Source organism: Emys orbicularis, chromosome 4 (genome assembly GCF_028017835.1).
Source record: "Emys orbicularis isolate rEmyOrb1 chromosome 4, rEmyOrb1.hap1, whole genome shotgun sequence".
In the NCBI taxonomy this organism is placed as follows: domain Eukaryota; kingdom Metazoa; phylum Chordata; order Testudines; family Emydidae; genus Emys; species Emys orbicularis.
The window spans coordinates 89,838,856-89,859,737 of record NC_088686.1 but is presented as its reverse complement, the minus strand read 5'-3'; the positions used below and the strand labels follow the sequence as shown (position 1 = coordinate 89,859,737).

Genomic DNA, 20,882 nt, shown 5'->3' with positions numbered 1-20,882 from the left:
TGGGTCCGGCCAATGGTCCATCTAGCCAATGTATCCTGTCTTCCGATAGTGGCCAGTGCCAGGTGCTTCAGACTTCTGAGTTCCGAGTTCCTGACAAACAGTGGCTAGGGACACTTCAGAGCATGGTTTTGCATCTCTGCCAGTCCTAGCTAATAGCCATTGATATCCTCCATGAACTTACCTAGAGTTTTTTTTTTAACCCTGTTAGTCTTGGCTTTCACAACATCCTCTGGCAAAGGGTTCTACAGGTTGACCGTGTGGTGTGAAGAAATACTTCCTTATGTTAGGTTTAAACCTACTGCTTATTATTTCATTTGGTGACCCCTAGTTCATGATATCAGTAGTAAATAACATTTCCTTATTTATTTCCCCCCACACACTGATTTTATAGACCTCTATCATATCCCACCCCCCAGTCGGCTTTTTCAAGCTGAAAAAGCCCACGTTTTATTAATCTCCCCTCATATGGAAGCTGTTCCATACTCCTAATCATTTTTGTTGCTCTTTTCTGTACCTTTTCCAATTCCAATATATCCTTTTTGAGATGGAGCAACCACATCTGCACGCAGTGAGATGTGGGCATATCATGGATTTATATAGCGGCAATAGGATATTTTCTGACTTATCTGTCCCTTTCCTAATGATTCCCAACATTGTTAGCTTTTGACTATCACTGCACATTCATCAGATATTTTCAGAGAACTATCCACGACTCCAAGATCTCTTTCTTGAGTGGTAACAGCTAATTTAGACCCCCTTGTTTTATATGTATAGTTGAGGTTATGTTTCCCCATGTGCATTACTTTGCATTTATCAAATTTGAATTTCATCTGCCATTTTGTGGCCCAGTCACCCAGTTTGGTTGTGAGATCTCTTCACAGTCTGCTTGGGACTTCACTATCTTATGTAGTTTTGTATGATTTGCAAATTTTACCACCTCACTGTTTACCTCTTTTTCCAGATCATTTATGAATATGTTGAACAGTACTGGTCCCAGTATAGATCCCTGGGTGGGACACCACTACTTACCTCTCTCCATTCTGAGAATGGTTAAAAGGTAGGAAACAAAGGGTAGGAATAAATGGTCCAGTTACTGATCCATAAGAGGACCTTCCCTCTTAGCCCATGACAGTTTACTTTGCTTAAGAGCCTTTGGTGAGGAAACCCCCTAAACACTACTGAAATTGTCCCTGGACAGGTCCCACATAGGCAGTGTAGGCCACTTCAGCGGGCCTGGAGAACAGCCACATATTCACAGGACTCTTGTTGACTAACTACCACACCCCGTACAACTGGCATGGAACAGCTGCTACTGCTATTGCAGTCTATAGGCTGGAGTAGCAGCCACGTGTGGTCTATGCAGTCCCACACCCTGGCTTTGGGTTGGAAGATGGATTTTGACTCCTCACATTCCACTTATGGAGCACCCATATACTCAGTCTTTATGTTGATTAAGTGAATTTCACCTAGAAAGGTAGGTTAATGAAATTGTCAAGAACGGCTACTGAATGCTCAGCGCTCCCACTGACTTCAGTTTTAGTTGTGAATGTTCTGCACATCTTAAAACCAAATCCCAAGACGTTTCAAGTTGGGAACCCAAGTATTAAGGCACCCCAAAAATCAGTAGTCACATTTAAAAGTTTTTTTTTCTAAGTACCTCCCCACAGGGTGAGCACTTGTCCCAAATGGGGACAAAGTTCCAAAACGCAGAGTTCAAGTCCTGGTCTGAATGACTCCGGGACAGCATTTGTCCCAGATTCCCTGCAGTGCAGCTCCATGCCTTCCCAAGTGCCAGCATCTTCAGAGGTGGGGGGACAGAAGTGAGCCTAAGGGCTCCCTTTGTTATGAGGGCCCCCGCTAGGGTTACCACTTTTGAAATGCAAAAAAAAAAAAAAAGGCAAGCCTACTGCAATCCCAACCACAAGGCAACTCAACAACCCTCCGCACCCCTCAACAGCCATTTATCTATCTGTGTTTTCTCTAGATAGTAGAAGATTGACCACACTGCATGTCTCCTCATTCTTGTGCAGCTCAAAACTTCTCTCACACATGTGGTGCACTTGCATGTTGGTGGGCAGACAGCTGCTGTATTTTCAACAATTTTGATCTATTATTGCTTAAACTACAGAAGTGGAAACACTGCAGCATCTTTAGCTGAACACAGAACTTTTAACATTAAATATCCCAGTGTATTGCGATAATAATGCAACTCTTTAGACCCACATAAAAACCTAGCAGATTCTTATGGATTAGCCAGTTTCCAGAAAAATAAACCAGCCAAATACTGGCCAGGTGGTAAACCCTAGGCCCCGCTCCTGCTCCTCCTCTTCCCCCATATCCAGGTCCGAAACCCCAGCCAAGCTAGAAGTTGGACCCGCGCCTTGGAAACAGCTGTTGTGGGGAGCCCCAGACCCTCCATCTGCCCCGTGCAGTGTGTCCCGGAGAGGTAGGGACATGGGCCTGGAGCTGCTCTTGGACACCCTGCCCAGGTCAGGTGGAAGGTCCAGGGCTCCCCACAGCAGCCCAGGCTCCCTGGATATCTCTTAGTATGGTCCATTTCGGGCTTTCAGGATCGAGGCCTCAGGAGGGAAGAGGAGGAACAGGAGCGGGTCAGGGCTCCTGCATGTGTTCCACTTTGCCTTTTGAAAAGGTGGTCACCCTATTCTCCAGGGAAAACCACAACCCAGTATCTGACCTCAGCATCTCTTTGGTTGCTATCCAATGAGAGCCAGATGGCCTGGTTTCACCAACAACTGGCATTCTTCCTGCAGCCCAGACACTAGGGTTGCCAACTTTCTACTTGTACAAAACCAAACACCCTCAACCCTGCCCCCGCATACTCCATCCCCCCTGCTTCTCCCGTCACTCATTTTCACCAAGCTGGCTTAGGGGAGTTGGAGTGCAGGAATGGCTGAGGGCTCTGGCTGGGGGTGTGGGCTTGGGGGTGGGGCCAGGAAAGAGGAGTTCAGAGTGCAGGAAGGGGCTCTGGGTTGAGGCAGTGGGTTGGGATGCAGGAGGGGGTGAGGGCTCCAGCTGGGGGTGCAGGCTCTGGGATGGGGCCAGGGATGAGGGGTTTGGGGTGCAGGAGGGGGCTCCGGGGTGGAGCTGAGGGGTTGGGGCATGGGAGGGGGCTCTGGGCTAAGGCAGGGGGTGCAGGCTCTGGTGTGGGCCCTGGGATGAGGGATTTGGAGTACAGTAGGGTGCTCTGGGTTGGGATTGAGGGGTTTGGAGGGCAGGCGAGGGATCAGGGCTGGGGCAGAGGGTTGGGGTGCAGGGGGGGGTCAGGGGTCCAGGCAGCGCTTGCTGCTGCTTCTGGGAGCTGCTTGAGGTATGTCCCCATTCTGGCTCCTACACACAGACACAGCCAGGCAGTTCTGTGTGCTGCCATGTCCACAGGCACCACCCCTGCAGCTCCCATTGGCCGCAGTTCCCTGCCAATGGGAGCTGCGGAGCCAGCATTTAGGGAGGCAGCAGCAGCATGTGGAGCCCCTGGCTGCCTCTATGTGTAGGAGCTGGAGTGGGGACATGCCACTACTTCCAGAAGCCACGTGTAGCCATGGCAGGCAGGGAGCTTGCCTTAGCCACACTGGCTGGGCTTTTAATGTCCCGGTCAGCAGAGCTGATCGGAGCTGCAAGTGTCCCTTTTCAACTGGGCATTGCAGTTGAAAACTGGACACCTGGCAACCCTACCAGACACCCTTTGTCATTTGTTTACATTAAATTTGTAAACACTTGGTTGGTGCTATGGAACAGCCAAACATCTTCTCATTCATAATGCAGATAATGTGCTTATGCATAAGTACATTGTCTCAGAGGACTTACCTACCTCACAAGATCGCTGAAGTTTAATTCAATTCATTGTGGTCTAGGGTTGGGGAGGATCCTTTCCTATTATGTCTCTCCCTCCCCCATGGGGGAGAGGGGGAGGTGGGGACTATATGCAGCCACAGTCCCTGCATTTGAAGCAGTTCAAGGACTGCTCTTTTCTAATAGCACTAGGGGCACCAGTTATTCAAAGAGTAGTAGCATCATAGTCTCCTTCCCCTTTTTTCAGAGATGAGAGCAATGCAGAACCCTAAATAAGGTGGTGGCTAGGGAACAGATGGATAGGAATGAGGCAGAACCATAGCCTTCTCATCCCCTCTCCATTCTGGAAAGAACATACTGTACACATTATCTGCATGATGTGAACCTCCAGGAGAACCTCCAGGGCAGTACCATGAGATGAAACGAGATCAAACTAGCTAGGGATATAAAAGGAAAGAAGAAACATTCTACAAATACATTAGAAGCAAGAGGAAGACCAAGGACAGAGTAGTCCCATTACTCAATGAGGGGGGAAGACAATAACAGAAAATGGGAAATGTTCTTTGTTTCGGTTTTCACCAAGAAGGTTAGTGGCGACTGGATGTCTAACATAGTGAATGCCAGTGAAAATGAGGTAGGATCAGAATCTAAAATAGGGAAAGAACAAGTCAAAAATTACTTAGACAAGTTAAATGTCTTCAAATCACCAGGGCCTGATGAAATGCATCCTAGAATACTCAAGGAGCTGCTGAGGAGATATCTAAGCCATTAGCAATTATCTTTGAAAAGTCATGGAAGACGGGAGACACTCCAGAAGACTGGAAACTCACAAATATAGTGCCCATCTATAAAAAGGGAAATAAGGACAACCCGGGGAATTACAGACCAGTCAGCTTAATTTCTGTACCAGAAAGATAATGAAGCAAATAATTAAGCAATCAATTTGCAATCAGCTAGAAGATAATAAGGTGATAAATAACAGTCAGCATGGATTTGTCAAGAACAAATCGTGTCAAACCAACCCAATAGCTTTCTTTGACACGGTAACAAGCCTTGTGGATGGGGGGGGGGGGGCGGGAAGCGGTAGATGTGGTATATCTTGACTTTAGTAAGGCTTTTGATACTGTCTTGCATGACCTTCTCATAAACAAACTAGGGAAATGCAACCTAGATGGAGCTACTAAAAGGTGGGTGCAAAACTGGTTGGAAAACTGTCCCCAGGGAGTAGTTATCACTGGTTCACAGTCATGCTGGAAGTGGGGTCCTGCAGGGATTGGTTCTGGGTCCAATTCTGTTCAATATCTTTATCATAATTTAGATAATGGCATACAGAGCACACTTAAAGTTTGCTGGGAGGGGTTGCAAGTGCTTTGGAGGACAGGATTAAAATTCAAAATGATCTGGACAAACTGGAAAAATGGTCTGAAATAAACAGGATGAAATTCAATAAGGACAAATGCAAAGTACTCCACTTAGGAAGGAACAATCAGTTGCACACATACAAAATGGGAAACGACTGCCTAGGAAGGAGTACTGTGGAAAGGGATCTGGGGGTCATAGTGGACCACAAGCTAAATATGAGTCAGTGTAACACTGTTGCAAAAAAAGCAAACATCATTCTGGGATGTATTAGCAGGAGTATTGTAAGCAAGACACTAGAAGTAATTCTTCTGCTCTACTCCTTGCTGATTAGGCCTCAACTGGAGTAGTGTGTCCAGTTCTGGGCACCACATTTCAGGAAAGATGTGGACAAATTGGAGAAGAGCAACAAAAGTGTTTCAAGGTCTAGAAAACATGACCTATGAGGGAAGATTGAAAAAAACTGGGTTTGTTTAATCTGGAGAAGAGAAGACTGAGAGGGGACATGATAACAGTGTTCAAGTACATAAAAGGTTGTTACAAGAAGGAGGGGGGGGAAATTGTTGTTCGTAACTTCTGAGGATAGGATAAGAAGCAATGGATTTAAATTGCAGCAAGGGCGGTTTAAATTGGAGATTAGGAAAAGCTACTTAGTCCTGCGCCTTGAGTGCAGGGGACTGGACTAGATGACCTATCGAGGTCCCTTCTATGATTCTATGAACCAAGGACACAATCTGGCCCTTAATGTTTGAAGTACTATGTGAGTTTGAAAGTCGTGGATCCTCCATCTCTGGAAATATTTAAACTAGATAAAGACAACCACCAACCAACCAACATTATATGGAACAATCCTGGACTAGCTAGAGGAATGAAAAAGTCAACTTAATAGCTTTTACACTCTCTGATCTTCATGCTTCTAACGATTCCCCGCCCACCTACCCAGAGAGCTCTAGTCACTCATCCATAAGAAATATCTGGGATCATCATTTTATTATTTGCTCATCCACCTCTGTATGAGCCCTTTCATGCAAAGGAGGATCCCACACTGATCTGCAGATAACAGCAACAGATATTCCTGGAAGTATTTCACAAATATTTGTATGGGTGTGGGGAAGGATTCCTTCCTTTATGAGTTTACTTATTCCATTGGGCTGCCTCTTTCAGGGATGACCTCCATTATACAGTTTCTTTTTGTATGATGTTACTCATGGGAGTAGACTACATTTCAGAAATGCTTACAGAATTTGGCAGGAGAAATCCTTAAGTAATTCAGCATATAGGACTACCCTTTCTAGTGGCTTTTAAGCTAAGTATCCCCCTTAAACCTAGACAATCTAAAAGTCTAAATTTTGCTTGCACCAGTCAGCTTTATAGTTATGGTTCTTATCAAGTCTTGCTATCAGCAGCCTACTCTCCCTCTATCATATAAAACATTCTCTCAGCTGCAGCAGTATTCCCCACAGAGGAATACAGAGTCTAGTCTCCTGTGACAATGACAAGACTGACTATTGAGGGGCCATTGTCTGACTGATGAAACATGAGGTTGTGAGCCAGTAATTCGAGAATTCTAAACTGAGAACCAACGAAGAGTCACTTTATATGTGGGACACTAAAACAGAGGTTGAGACAGACTAGGATTATCTTAGTTTCTTACTACTTTGGGTTTAAGATTTTTTCAAACTGACAATAAGACAGGGCTAAATGGTGACTCCTCATTCACTGTGATAGAAGAGCACAGTTACTCCTTCCCAACCACAGCTCCAAGAGGCCGGAGCCAGGCCTTCCTTGCTTCACCCTTTGAAGGAGTGCAGCATGCCCTCACCAAATTATCCCAGCTTTGCTAGTCAGTAAGGAGAACACAACCATTCTACCTTTCCCCATATCCACAAGTCTGACTCTGCTCCCCATTAAGGCAGTGAGCATTTTGGAAGGCACAGAAGCACACACCAGACCTGTTTCATTATTGCCCTCATATATATGACATACCATGTTTTTCCACCAAAAATATCTATACAGGTTATAGAAATGTATTCACCCACTGGTGGGTGGGCATGGCTCTCCTCCTCCTGCCAACAACCACTCCAGTTGTCTGCTTCTCAGTACTCTGATCAGATGACATTCAGTCTCACCATTTTCAGAGTGAGAAAGTCCCTAATGACTTCACACCACATCTGCAGACCCCAACTCCACCTCCATTGTTCTTTATACTCCTTATCTCAGGACTTCCAGTAGTCCTTACCCCCTTTGTATCAGGGGGTTTCACACCATCTTCATTAGTGGCAAGTAGGGGAACCCAGGCTCTCCCTACACTCCAGGTTCTAGTCCAGAATCCCTGTAGAGAGCAGTTAAGATCCGCTTCCTCAGACCCTTTGTTATTTCTCCGGATTTTTAATTTTTTTTTTTTTTTTTTGGCTTGATGCTTGGCCCTTTGCCCCAGGCCCATTCCAGACTCTAAAGACATCTTTCTAGGGCTTATAGCAAACAACACTTCCCTAGGCTGTCTCCCTGAAAATCTTATTCCTGCCCTTTTACCAAGGCTCAGCACAGGAACTCTCCACCCCTATGGCTTCTCTAAAGGCTGGTCTACACTGGGGGGGGAGGGGGATTGATCTAAGATATGCAACTTCAGCTACGTGAATAGCGTAGCTGAAGTCGACGTATCTTAGATCGATTTACCTCGGGTCCTCACGGCGGGGGATCGACGGCCGCGGCTCCCCCGTCGACTCCGCTTCAGCCTCTCGCTCTGGTGGAGTTCCGGAGTTGACCGGGAGCGCGTTCGGGGATCAATTAGACATACCCTAAGTCACTTTTCTAGACTGTGTCTAGCATTCCCTTCTCAGGAAAGGTTAGTAAAACTCAGCTATCTTCCTTCTAGCCTAAAGCCTTTCCTTTACTACACAGCTCCATTACAGCTGGATCTTATCCTTAATTGAGCCTGACACACCCTTTTGTTGCCACCAGGTGCCTTAACTGAGGTCTCCAGGTCACTTAATCACTTTCTGTGCCAGTGTGGGACTAGATATACCCATCACACAGATGTTTATTAAATCATCACTTCAGATTTTGTTAGATTCTTTGTATGTTGGCAATAGCAACATGAGAGTTGGCTTTCAAAAGAACATTCAAGCCCTGGCATGACTAGCATATTAGAATGTACTTTTAAAAGAGCCCATCCCAGTTACACTAAACCTGTACTTCTAGTTTTGGGGTTAATGCAAATCCAGTTTAAGGGCTATCCACATGTAACAGACCGTGTTGATTTCAATGAACTTAACGCTTATCTAATAATATACTATTAGTGTCCAGGATATTTTATTACCAAACCAGAGTATGTACTGAAGTGCAGAGATCACTAAAGTGAGTAATTAATGAATGTTAATTGTTGCTCAGCACCAACAGATACCTGTATAATTGAAGGAATTGAAAAGGCTCTGTGTTAAAGAGCTGCTAATAGTTTTAGCAATTTGCAGGTGGAATCCAAGAGTCTAGGATTTACCAGAATGATCTAGAAATTAATTAGGACAGTGGGTGTGATCCATGAAGATACTTAGGTTTTGTCTACACTAGCACTTTTGTCAGCAAAACTTTAGTCAGTCATGGGGTGTGAAAAAACACACTCCCGCCCCACACAAGATTCACCTACAAAAGCGCTGGTGTAGACAGCGCTATGTCAGCAGGAGAGTATCTTTTACTGACGTTGAGGGTGTTTTAATTATGCCAGCAGGAGAACTCTCACCTGCTGGCATAGAGCAGCTATATAGGAGACCTTACAGCAGCGCAGCTGCAGCGGTGCCACTGTAAGGTCCATAGTGCAGACATAGCCTTAGTCCCCAAGTCCTATTTTTGGGCATCACTGCAATCCACAAAATTCCCGCTCAGCTCCACCTAATCCTGTAGGAACCTCTGTTGTTGCCTCTGACCATGCATATTGCAGTCTTACTCTGAGCACCCAGAGGCCTATCTACCATGTAATCCCAGAGCAATTCACAAACCTGGGAAGGCAGCTGTTTGGCTACCTAAATCCTGTGCAGAGGTCCAGTAGGTGTGCTTAGAGGCCATCCCTGGCTGTTCTGTGGAGCTAGGTGGCCTCTGAGCACACCTATCAGAATGGGCCCCACACATAATTTGGGCAGCAAAACTCCCCCAGTTCACAGATCACAAGCGAAGATAGGTTTCTTCCTGACGAGAGAATGACAGAGTTTAGTCTCTTAGCGGGTCTGCATCTCCCATTTTCTGCCTTAGGAGGTTCCCTGCATAGCATGTTGCCTTTTGTGGATCATGGTCTAAGGTACCTCTCTCTCCCCATTCATTGTATAGGAGCCTAGGCACCTACCTCAGGCTTTGTAGATCGCAGTGTCATTTTCTAGGGGCCCAAAAGTTAGGCAGCAGGATGCTGAGTCTCAACACCTAAATCTCTTCCTGGATCTGGGCCTTTGTCCCTAACACAATTATTCTTTTTTTTTTTTTTTCCCCCAAACCAAGTTTTACTTTCCACTGGGTTTATTTGCCAGGTCACCAAATGACTAGACATCTGGAACATTTTGGCATGAGGGCAGCACGCGATGAATGAAAGAGCATTGAACTGATATTGAAATATCCTCTTACTCTTTTGAAGTGGTTACTAAAGACATATACCAATCCTTAAGCCTGTCAGTGTTGATTGGCTATTTATATAGAGACATTCTCTCAATAACAGTTTGCTCTAAGGCCTCAAATTCTGATTTAAAAAAGAACTGAAAGCAATCTTTTACATGCATAGTGATGGTAATTTAATAAAGCAGTAAGTGCACCCAATCATTTTTCTCTTTATGCAATTGATATTATCTAGAATCAAGAAGCTATGACTAGAAGAGACCTTACAATTCATAAAGCCAATCTCCTGTAGCTAGTACATGTTATTCCCTTACACTATTATCTTGAGAGTGTTAGCTAATCTCTTTTGAAACACTTTCGTTGATAGGAACTCAGTTACCTCCATTGGCAGCTGTTCTAGTCTCCATGGAGGGTTTTGATTATTTGTATTATTTTACTGGGTTTATTTTTTAATATTAATACAAATAACAAGAAAAAAATATTAAAAACAAAGTCACTAAAGAAGGCCAAATCACACTTCCACTTGATATTAATAGGTGAATTTTTCCATCTTCAGTATTTCCCAATTTTCGTTAAACCAAGATGCTACTGGAGGGTTTTCTTTTCTTCCAATGAACTGCAGTAAAACATCTATCAGCAATTAATAAGTGGTCACTATTCTGTAACCCTTATTAATATTGGGCCTGATTCAACTTTCAGGCTTTTCACCTACTTTATTTGGAGTTGGATCAAGTTGAATGTTGGATCCAATGAGACTTGGATCCATAAGTTGTACTCACATGAGTTGTCCCATTTACTTCAGTCAGACAATCTGCTTGACTAAGGACTACATGTGTACAATGGGAGCAAGTTCAGGCCCAGTATATCTCTGTGACGGATGAAGAAAATTAGTCAGTCTTAAATTAGGATGTTTTGGAGGGATGCCGTACATGCTATGAAATCTTTAGCTGGTGTAAATAGGCCTAGTGCCATAGATTTATGTTGTTTTCTACTAGCTAAAGATTTGATCTTTTATTCTAATAATTGGAATGGATCCTATTAATGGATGCCTATAGTCTATGATGAATGTTTTCTATCAGTATGATAGATTAGATTGATAACTTTAAATACTGTATTCCCGGGAGCTTAGTGGTACAATCTTTGAGCATGAATGATCCAAAGCAATTCTTCCATTGACTTCAATGGGCTTTAGATCAGGTCCTTTGTTACTGGGGATGGAAGAATTCACTTTCCCTAATTTCAAACTCATTCTAACATTATGGGTTTGAAAGTTCAACTCAAAAACTAATGTTAGCATGTTCTCATGCTGCTTGAATGAGAGAGAGTAAAAAGAGCAGAGAAAAAAAATCCTATGGAGGGAGGGGCAGGGAAAATCTATCAACATGCAGATATTGTGACAACCACTAATCCCTATCTGATCAGATGCATACACTACTAGTTGATGGACCCTTTTAAATAGAAACTTGATTTTGATCTCGCCTACTAACTTCACTAAATTCAAATTCATCCACATGAACTTTCACATGTGAGATGTATAAATGGACAAAATTTCTTTGAAGATTTTGGAGTATATTGGAGAAAGCATTTTTTCCCATTGGCTTCATGGTTGAGAACCACCTAGAGATAGTATAGGATAAATGAAGAGGAATAGCCATGTGAAGAGGGCGAGAGTCCAGCTGGATAGAAATAGAATCCATCACTGCATGGCTTACAAAATTAATTGTAGTCTGTGATTGGTGTCAGTCCACCTACCCGCTAGGGGGCGGTGGGGAGCTACGACGTCACTGGCCGGCCTGGGTCACGCCTCTGCCACTGGGGAATTAGCGGCGGGAAGGACGCCAGCCAGTGTCTGTAGCGCGCCCCTCAGGCAGGGGAGCGCCGGCAAAGATCAGTAGCGCGCCCCTCAGGCAGGGGAGCGCCGGCAAAGGTCCATAGTGCGCCCCTCAGGCAGGGGAGCGCCGGCAAAGGTCCATAGCGCGCCCCTCAGGCAGGGGAGCGCCGGCAAAGGTCCCGGCGTGGGTCGGCCGGGTAGGGGAACGCAGGCCCACCCTACACCACTGCGTTCCAGCCCAGGGCCCTGATAGTGGCAGGACGAGGGTCCCGCCACTGGGTCAGCAGGGTCCTTCCACTATATAGACTCACCACCGTGCAGCTCTGTTCCTGGGCTCCTTCCTACCCGATTGTTCGTCCGAATCCCTCTGGTCCCGCCAGTGCGTCGGGCTAGTCCGCTGTTGGCAGCTCCAGCTCCTCCCGGTCCTCGGCTGCTGGCAGCTCCAGCTTCCCCTGCGGCTCCTCCAGTCCCTCTGGGTACTCGGCGGCGGGCAGTTCTGGCAGCCCCAGTCCTTCCTCCAGGTGAGGTTTCCACTGGTCCAGGGCCTCCCCTGGCGTGGCAGCAGGGTCTGAAGGGAGCAGCCTGCGGTCTGCGTCTGCCTCCCTCCCTGGTACTGCCCTGACTGAGGTAAGGGCCCCGCCCTTTATACTTCCTGTTCCACCCCTCCCCTTCCGGGGGGTGGAGCGAGCTTGGCCTGGCCCTGCCCACTCAGGCTGAGAGAGCAGCCCTTTACCCTCAGGTTCAGAGGGCAGCCACCCTGGCTCCCTACATAGTCCCTGCAGTTTCCCACGTCTGGCAAACCTGCCCCCAAACAGTGTATCTATTTACAAGAGGAATATTCTAGGGGAAAATATATATTTTTTTAAATGTGAGTTAGTGAACATGATTTGAAACATCATTTAGCAGCTACTGTAGACTCAGTTTGGCACCTTAATTCAGTAAGAAATAGATTTAAATGAAACTGATACAAACCAGATTGACATCAATTTAAGAGTGTCCACACAGGGGTTAACTAAAACAATTTTTAAAACAATTTTAGTTAAAATCAAATCACTTTGTAATGGAGACAAGGCATATAGGCTGTCTACATAAGAAAGCTTCACTAGTTTAATTTAAAAGTTAGATTTTAAAATGATTTAGTCAAACCAGTATAAAACCCTGTGTGGACATTCTAATCTTGGTTTAAATGGAGCTTATTTTGGTTTAGTTTAAATCCATTAGGAATCAGGATAAATAAGCCCCGCTTACCCAGGAAAAAGGAGGGTCCGCACAGAGATTTGCACTGGTTTGACTAAAATCACTTTACAAATACAGTGTAAGTTGTCCTGCAACTTTCTCATGTAGACACTACTGCCTCACGGAGCCTGGTCTGCTTAGTACGTTTGTAAGGACGTGGGGCGCACAAGCCCCTGCCAGCTCCAGCCTGTTCAGTAACTGGCAGACACTCTGACCCCATATCTAGGAAGCCCCTGCAAAGCCGGTGTAGTGTAGTAAATTGCTCTGCATAGGAATGTGCTACTTATGATGTACTGAGCATCTGCTGAAGTCACTGACATTCACGTTGTCCCTATTAGCTGTAAGATTCTGCACACTGCTTTTGACAGGGGTTAAAAAGTGGCAAAGGGGGCGAATCGGAGCAGGGGGGTGGCCAGGGTCTGAGCAGGGGGTGGAAATTTACTGGTCGGGGGGGGGGTCAAGCAGCTGGAGGCAGCATTAGGAGAGGGGCTAAATGGTAAAATCAGGAATGAGGGGAGGAGGAGGCAGAGTTAAGCCCAGGAGTGAGTCGCTGGCAGAGGATGACAGAGGGCAAAACCCAGCACAGGCAGGGGCAGAGCGGGTAGCAGTTACCCCAGTGGGACTGAGACACCAGAGTTTGCAAAAATGGTGGGGGGCAAAGGGGCTTTTTTATTTCCCCTCTCACAGACAGCACCTCTCAGCATCGGCTTCCCAGGGCTGGGTTCTTAAAGGCACGGGCATCCCAATGCCTAGTCACTGCAGCTCCTCTTTGTCTGATCTAACTTACTGAGGCTATGGCTACACTACAAAGTTCAAAGCACTGCCACGGGTGCCAGTGCTCCTGGTAATCCACCTCGACGAGGGGATTAGCTCTGAGCATTGAGAGCCGAGCCTGTCCACACTAGCGCTTTAAAGCGCTAAAACTTGCTGCGCTCCGGGGGGTGATTTTTCACACCCCTGAGCCAGCAAATTAGAGCGCTTTAACTTGCCAGTGTAGATAATCCCTGAGATTTAATTCAGTGAAACATTTTACATATATCCCCTCAGAAACAAAGAATCCCTTATCACTGTATCTGAATGCATAGAGTCTCATAGCAGTTTCCCAAGTTGTCTTATCTGCTGCTAGGATTCCCTGAATTCCCTGAATTTTTAATTCTATTTTTTTCTTCTCATTTTTAGAGCAGATGTTTATTCTGTTGGATCATCTGACTTCCACTCTGACTGAATTTCTGGCCTAGTGTCAAAACTTTGAGTCAATCCTCCAATGGGGATTGCATTTTTGCAACTGTTATTTTGCCTCTCAGTCTAGCCCTTAGTGTTTTTCCACATGCCACTGTGTACAACTTGATTCTCAAATATTCAATAAAGGCAGTATACTATCTCCTATAACGTCTTTCTCCCTGGAAAAAAATCTATTGTAATGTTTGTAGAAAATTAGAACTGCCATCGTGGGTCAGACCAATAGTTTGCCTAATCTAGTATCCTGTTTTGTGACAGCGGCCAATGCCAGGTGCTTCTAAGGGAATGATCAGACCAGGCAATGACTCAGTGAACCATCCCATTGTCCACTCCCAGCATCTGGCAGTCAAAGGACGGTTTAGGGACATGCAGAGCATGGGCCTGCATCCCTGATTATCTTGAGTAATAGCCAATGTACTTATCCTGAGGGACTGATCTAATTCTTTGTTTAACCCATTCATAGTTTTGCCTTTCAAAATATAATGAACACACATCTACAACCCCAAGATACTTTTACAACCACAAGAATTCTAAAATCATGAGTTATACACCCTTGAGTCAAGAAATTTTAATAAATAAATGATATCTTTTTTATGTGCCTCTTAGTTCCAATGCCTTGAGCCTAAACACCTGAATGAATCTTAGCCCTGGTCTACACTAGGAGGGGGGGAAATCAATCCAAGTTACGCAACTTCAGCTACGTGAATAACGTAGCTGAAGTCAACGTACTTAGATCGACTTACCGTGGTGTCTTCACCGTGGTGAGTCGACTGCTGCCGCTCCCCCGTCGACTCTGCTTGCGCCTCTCGTGGCGCTGGAGTACAGAAGTTGATGGGAGAGTGCTTGGGGATCGATTTATCGCGTCTACACTAGACGCAATAAATCGATTCCCGCTGGATTGATCGCTACCCACCAATCCAGTGGTTAGTGAAGACATACCCTGAGCCTACCCTCATGCTGTTCCTGTTACCTCTCCCAAACATTTCATATACCTAAGGCCATATCTACACTTTAAGTGTAGGTTAACTCAAGTTATGTCAGCATAGAGTCACTACTGTTACTATGTCACTTGTGTGCATGCCTCCTAGACTCCTTGTCTCAGCAGTCAGGGTACTCACCAGAAGCACTTGTATAGATTCAGAGTGAGGTGCACCATGAATAGATATCCCACTGTCCACCCACTGTATTTTGGGAAGCTTTGGTTTGGCAGTGTATGCTGGGTACCAAACAAGTCAGACGGGTGGTTGTGGCCATGGGATCCAACTTCCTATAATGCATTGTTAACCATCCACTAATTTTATATTTATCCCATACATTAATGTATACATAATGTTTACACCTTTTTTTCTAAACCCACAAACCTGCCTGGCCCTCCTCACTGTCTGCCATCTCACACAGAATCATGGAGCTTGCATGGCTCTGCACTATTGTCATGAGCGTTTCAACCCAAAGGTGCATGCTCCTTTACTATTTGCAGATCAGCAAATATACATGTGGGGTGTGACATTATACTCAGTGGTGAGCTGGAGCCAGTTCCCAACGGTTCACAAGAACCGGTTGTTAAAAATTAGACGCCGGTGTAGAACTGGCTGTTAAGGGGCGGGCAAGTGTGCAAACAACTCTGGTCCTCAAGCTACATCCGGCCCATGGGACCGTCCTGTCCCCCACCTGAGCTCCCAGGAGTCCCAGCTGCGGAGGCTGAGGCTCCCCCGGCCCCTCCTCCGCTCCCTCCCCGCCCGCAGAGCTGCAGCGTGCCGAGCCGCCGGCAGCTGGGCAGCTCAGTTCCCGAGTCCTGCTGCTTTGAGCGGCCACCGGCAAGGTCGGGGGGGGAGGGGGAGGCTGCGAGCTCCAGGGCCACACAGGGGCGGGGCAAGTGGAGCAATTTGCCCCAGGCCCCGGGCCCTGCAGGGGCCTCCGGCCCCATGAGGATGTCTCCGGGGCTGAGCTCCTCCCACTCAGAGCCGGCAGGCCGAGCGGCAGGAGCTCAGCAACGCTCCAACGTTTTGTCGGGTGTAAGAAAAACATCAACAGCTACCTCGCAATTATTCTGAGGGGAGGGGGGAAGAAAGCTAGAGGGGACAGAGAGGCAGCCTAAAGAGCCAAATCTGCTTGCAAGCTTTCTAATTAAATAGTGTCACTTCCCTCCACTGGTTATTTGGGAGGTAGGCAGCCGTTGGGAGAAAGTTCTATATTTTTGCAATTTAAAAAAAATATAATTTCCATTATAGGGACAATGTTTTAGAATTGTTGGTCTTGAGTATTTTAATAATTATATGTTACAAGGAAAACTGTGGTCAGTGCTTTACTAAAAAATAATAGGCGCTTGCTTTTTTCTATCCCGGTGGCTGTTAAAGGCGGGGTAGGGGAGGGGAAATGTCCCGCCACTATCCTGCAGCTGCAGCCCTGTTTCACCTACTCAGAAAAAGCTCTAGCAGAACTTACATCAAAACCTAAACTCAGTGTGAACGTGTAGGGTTTTGTTTTGTCCAGTGGGCCAATTTAAAACATAAATTATAAGATTATTTTTCTCCTTTGTAACAATCACTGACCTGTTCTTCATCAATCCCTGATAAGCCCCTGATCCAGTCTTCTGACCCCACAAATCGTCACGGTTTGGCTCATTACTGGACTTATTTTCCCCACGAACACTCGATTAATACACTTTTAACACAGCCAGACTTTCTTGTACTAGAGAGTTGGGAAGCTCCTATAACACGTTCCTCAACCTTTTAGCCCCCACTGAATAAAGGAACTACCCGACCCGAGTAAAGGTGGGTAAGAGTGGGCTCAGAGGTGCTAATACCCAAAGAGCTGGGATTTAAAACTAGCAGCCCTAGTCTTCCACCCCTCCCCCACTCATCTAGCAATTGTTTGATTAAATTAGACTCCACTTGATAAAAACAATAGTTCATTAACTCTTCCCTCCCCCTCCTCCGGTGTGTTGTGAAATGGTGACATCCTCTCCCTTGACCTCTGTCTCCCTTTCTGTCTTTCCATCCCCCGAAAAATGATTCTGCAGCTCTGATTGAATTTTATTCCTTCCTGACCTGGCCAGCTTTTATGGCACGAGACACCATCAATCGCCACCGAAGTGCTGCCGAAGACCCGGAGCGCCGCCGGGTGAGTAAAAATTAAAAAGGCGCCTCTAGCCAGGGAAGGGATTCTCACTGGGCGTAGGGCCCTCTTAGGCGCGGGGCCCGATTCGGGGGAAATCGGTGGAATCGGCCTAAAACCAGCCCTGCCAATGTGGCCCTCGGGCCAAAAAGTTTGCCCACCCCGGTCTAGTTTATTATTTTATTAACAGTGTCGCACTTGCCTCGTTTGTTATGTTGATATGCGCATGTGAGTCAAATGTCATCGCTGCCAAAGTTTGTCCTGTTGAGAGAGAGACAGAGAGAGACAGACAGACAGCGTCTTGTTTCTTGTGTTAATTAATCGAAGTTGCACTTGCCTCGTTCGTGCACTTGCGCAACTGTTTTCTATACAATTCAACACGACCAGTCATAGTCAGTCTGTTTGTTTCTAGTAAATTGTGTGTGATATTTCGGCGTGTAATACTAACTGGATTGTTATTCGAAGATTAAAGTTTTCTATTCAATATTATTTACCCTTCATAATGAAACGCCAGAAAAGCATTAGTGATTGGTTTTCCAGTAAAATGACAATCATTAGTCAGTAGTTCTAGTAGTGAAAATAATGATTTAAATACTGAAAACGCCGATGACAATTTTGGTGATGAAAATATCTTAAATGTTGAATCATCTGAAAATGTGTCCGCAATGGAAGAGGATTTACATGATTGTGAAAATGTAGTACCCAATTGTTGGACTTCTGAGCAGGCACAATATTTTTTAAAGAAATATGATGGCTTGATAATTGAAGGCAAAAAACTTGGCTGTTCCCACTGTGCAAAGACGGCACATTTGGGGGTCCTTGGAGGAAAATCTTTACACATTTCTTCGGAATGGCAAAAGTGTACTATTAAAGCATCTGGAACTGAAAAAAGTTCAGCAAGCTTCATTAAGAAAAAAAAATGAAGGAACATTTCGAATCAAGCTCTCATTTGAGAGTTATAAATATTTTAAATTAATCTAAAAAAGAACCTCTCACTACAGTGATTGATAAACTTACTGAAAAAAATATTGCAATAACCAGCAAAATTTTCAACATCGTTTACAGCTTAGTAAAAAGAAACCGACCAATGTCAGATATGGAGGATGAAGTAGAGCTACAAATTAAGAATGAAACTGATTTAGGGAACTGCCTACATTCTCGATTTTCGGCCATCAGAATTGTAGAACATATAGCTGAATTAATAAGAAAACAAATTTTTAGTAAAATCATCAAAAACAATTCAAAGATTTGTATTATTATTGATGAAGCTTCTACAATTTCAAGTAAAACTGTGCTTGTAATTCTTCTAAAATGTGAATTACAAGATTCGTCACCAACAGTTTTTCTCAATGTAGTGGAATTAGAATCAACAAAAGCAGAAAATAGTTATAATGCTTTGAGACACATGTTAACTGATACAGGATTTGACACAGCATATTTAAAGAAAAATGTAATTGGATTTTGTTCTGATGGCGCGAGCACCATGCTTGGACATAAATCTGGAGTTGCTACAAGACTGATTCAAGATTTTCCAAACATTATAATTTGGCATTGTTTGAATCATCGGCTACAACTGGCTTCAGATGATGCTATAAATGATATCAATGAAATAAGCCATTTCAAGATTTTTTTGGACAAGATTTATGCAATTTTTCATCAGTCAAATAAAAGTCAGTTTGAACTTAAACAAGTTTCTGAAGAACTGTATCTTGAAATAATCAAAATAGGCCGTGTTTTTGGTCCACGATGGGCTTCTTGTAGCCTTAGAGCTGTCAAGGCGGTCTGGAGAGCTTATCCAGCTCTTTATATTTACTTTTCCAAAAATCAGAAATTTTCTGGCATGGCAAAAAGATTGAAAAACAAAGAATTTTTAAAAGACTTGGCATTAATGATTGACATTTTGGATGAACTTGCATTATTATCAAATGCACTGCAAGCGAGACAATTGAGTTTAACAAAGGCAGATAAGCTAATCAAACGAATGATTGTTTTTTTCATACAATTAAAAGATAGTTTTGGTATACACGAAAATAAAATTAATGAAATGATAGCAAGTAATGCTTTTAAAAGCATAGAGTTTGAAGATAATGTAAGGTTTAAATCATTGCCACAAGAAAAAGTAATAGAGTGCATTATTGAAAAAATGAAGGCAAGATCATTAAACAAAAATCAGATTAAATATAAAGAAGATAATTTAGGTCATTCTCATGATACACCTAAAATAGTTGAATTATTCAGTGTTATGGATCCCACTTCATGGAATATTGAAGAAGTCAGGTTACCTTGGAAATCAGGAGAAGAAAAAGTGCATGAATTAAGTAAATTCATAAAATTTGTAGTTGATTTAAATGATTTTCGTGACTATGTAGAGAATAACATTCAATCAAAAAATCTTCCTGATCCGGAAACAATAAGGAAAGCAAAGCAAATTATGAACACAATTGCAATTCGTTCTGCAGAAGCAGAAAGAGCTTTTTTGTTGATGAATATTATTTATAGTGATAAAAGGGTGAATTTAACAATTAAACGTATCTCAAGCTTTATGACCATCAATTCGTTGGGAAAACCACTAAGTTCCTGGAACCCAATACCATATGTTAAATCATGGATGAGAAGTCATCGATCCACATTAGATACCAGAGTTCATGTATCCAACATGTATCCAATCTTCTCCATAATCCAAAGATTATGGAGAAGATCAAGAAGCCATTTGGAAATTACTACCTAATTAGTAATAAATAATGTACTTAAATAGTCTTTAAAATGTTGTTTGTTGTTGCATTGTATACTTCAACATGAATATATTACTTTTTTTAATAACTTAAGTAGTTCACATGTAATATTTTAATATTGTAATAAACATGTAAAAATGTTTTTTTTTAATAGTTAAGTATGACTCCCAATGACTCAATGCATTGCCATTTCTTATGGAGAAAGGTACAAAAAATACATACTGTGGAACATCCCTTAAATCAGAACTTTTTATAGGAAACTGGTTGTTAAGATTTTGGCAGCTCATCACTGATTATACTCTATATTCTTTATGAAAATATGCTTGATATGGATATGACATAGCTAATATATACTTTATGCAAGATGGCTGATGTGGGGTATCATTGCAAAACTTAAGACCTATTGACTGTGTTTATCCAATCTGTATGCATGTAACGTTTGTATCTGAGGCTAGAAATATTGACCATGCCTCTGTATTTCAAATGTCCTCTGTTGGAGGAGGCCAGGCAATGTTAGTGGCTTATTGAAGGAATGCACAAACACATAAAGATTACCCCAGGAACTGTGTGCAATAGAAACCTCTGATAGTGCTATACAATGGGGACTACTTGACCAAGATCAGATACCTCTACACAGTGGTCACACCCAGTGGTCACAGCAAAAGAACCTTCCAGAAAGTGGGGGGAAGAAAGAAAAGGTGGACAATGACAGCCTACAAGAACAACCGGAAACACCTGAGGTACAAAGACTAAACAGTGAGAAGTGATTGTCCCAGCAATCTGGATGATGGGAAGACAGACACTTCCACTCAGCTCAGCATACTGAGAACGAGAAGGAGCTGACATTATCAACTTTCCTTCCCCACCCCCCCTTCCTTTTTTACAGGGGGAAGGGATAACTCAGTGGTTTGAGCATTGACCTGCAAAACCCAGGGTTGTGAGCTCAATCCTTGAGGGAGCCATTTAGGGAT

The 20,882-nt window shown here is 44.1% G+C and overlaps 1 protein-coding gene across 1 annotated transcript; it reads left to right on the top strand.

The window, feature by feature from the left end:
- The first annotated feature begins 17,844 nt into the window (after positions 1-17,844).
- On the top strand, positions 17,845-19,907 carry LOC135877770 (E3 SUMO-protein ligase KIAA1586-like). Its single transcript, XM_065403322.1, is given in 2 exon segments — positions 17,845-18,073; positions 18,076-19,907. Coding segments are annotated over 2 exon segments (2,061 nt in total).
- Positions 19,908-20,882: the final 975 nt, after the last annotated feature.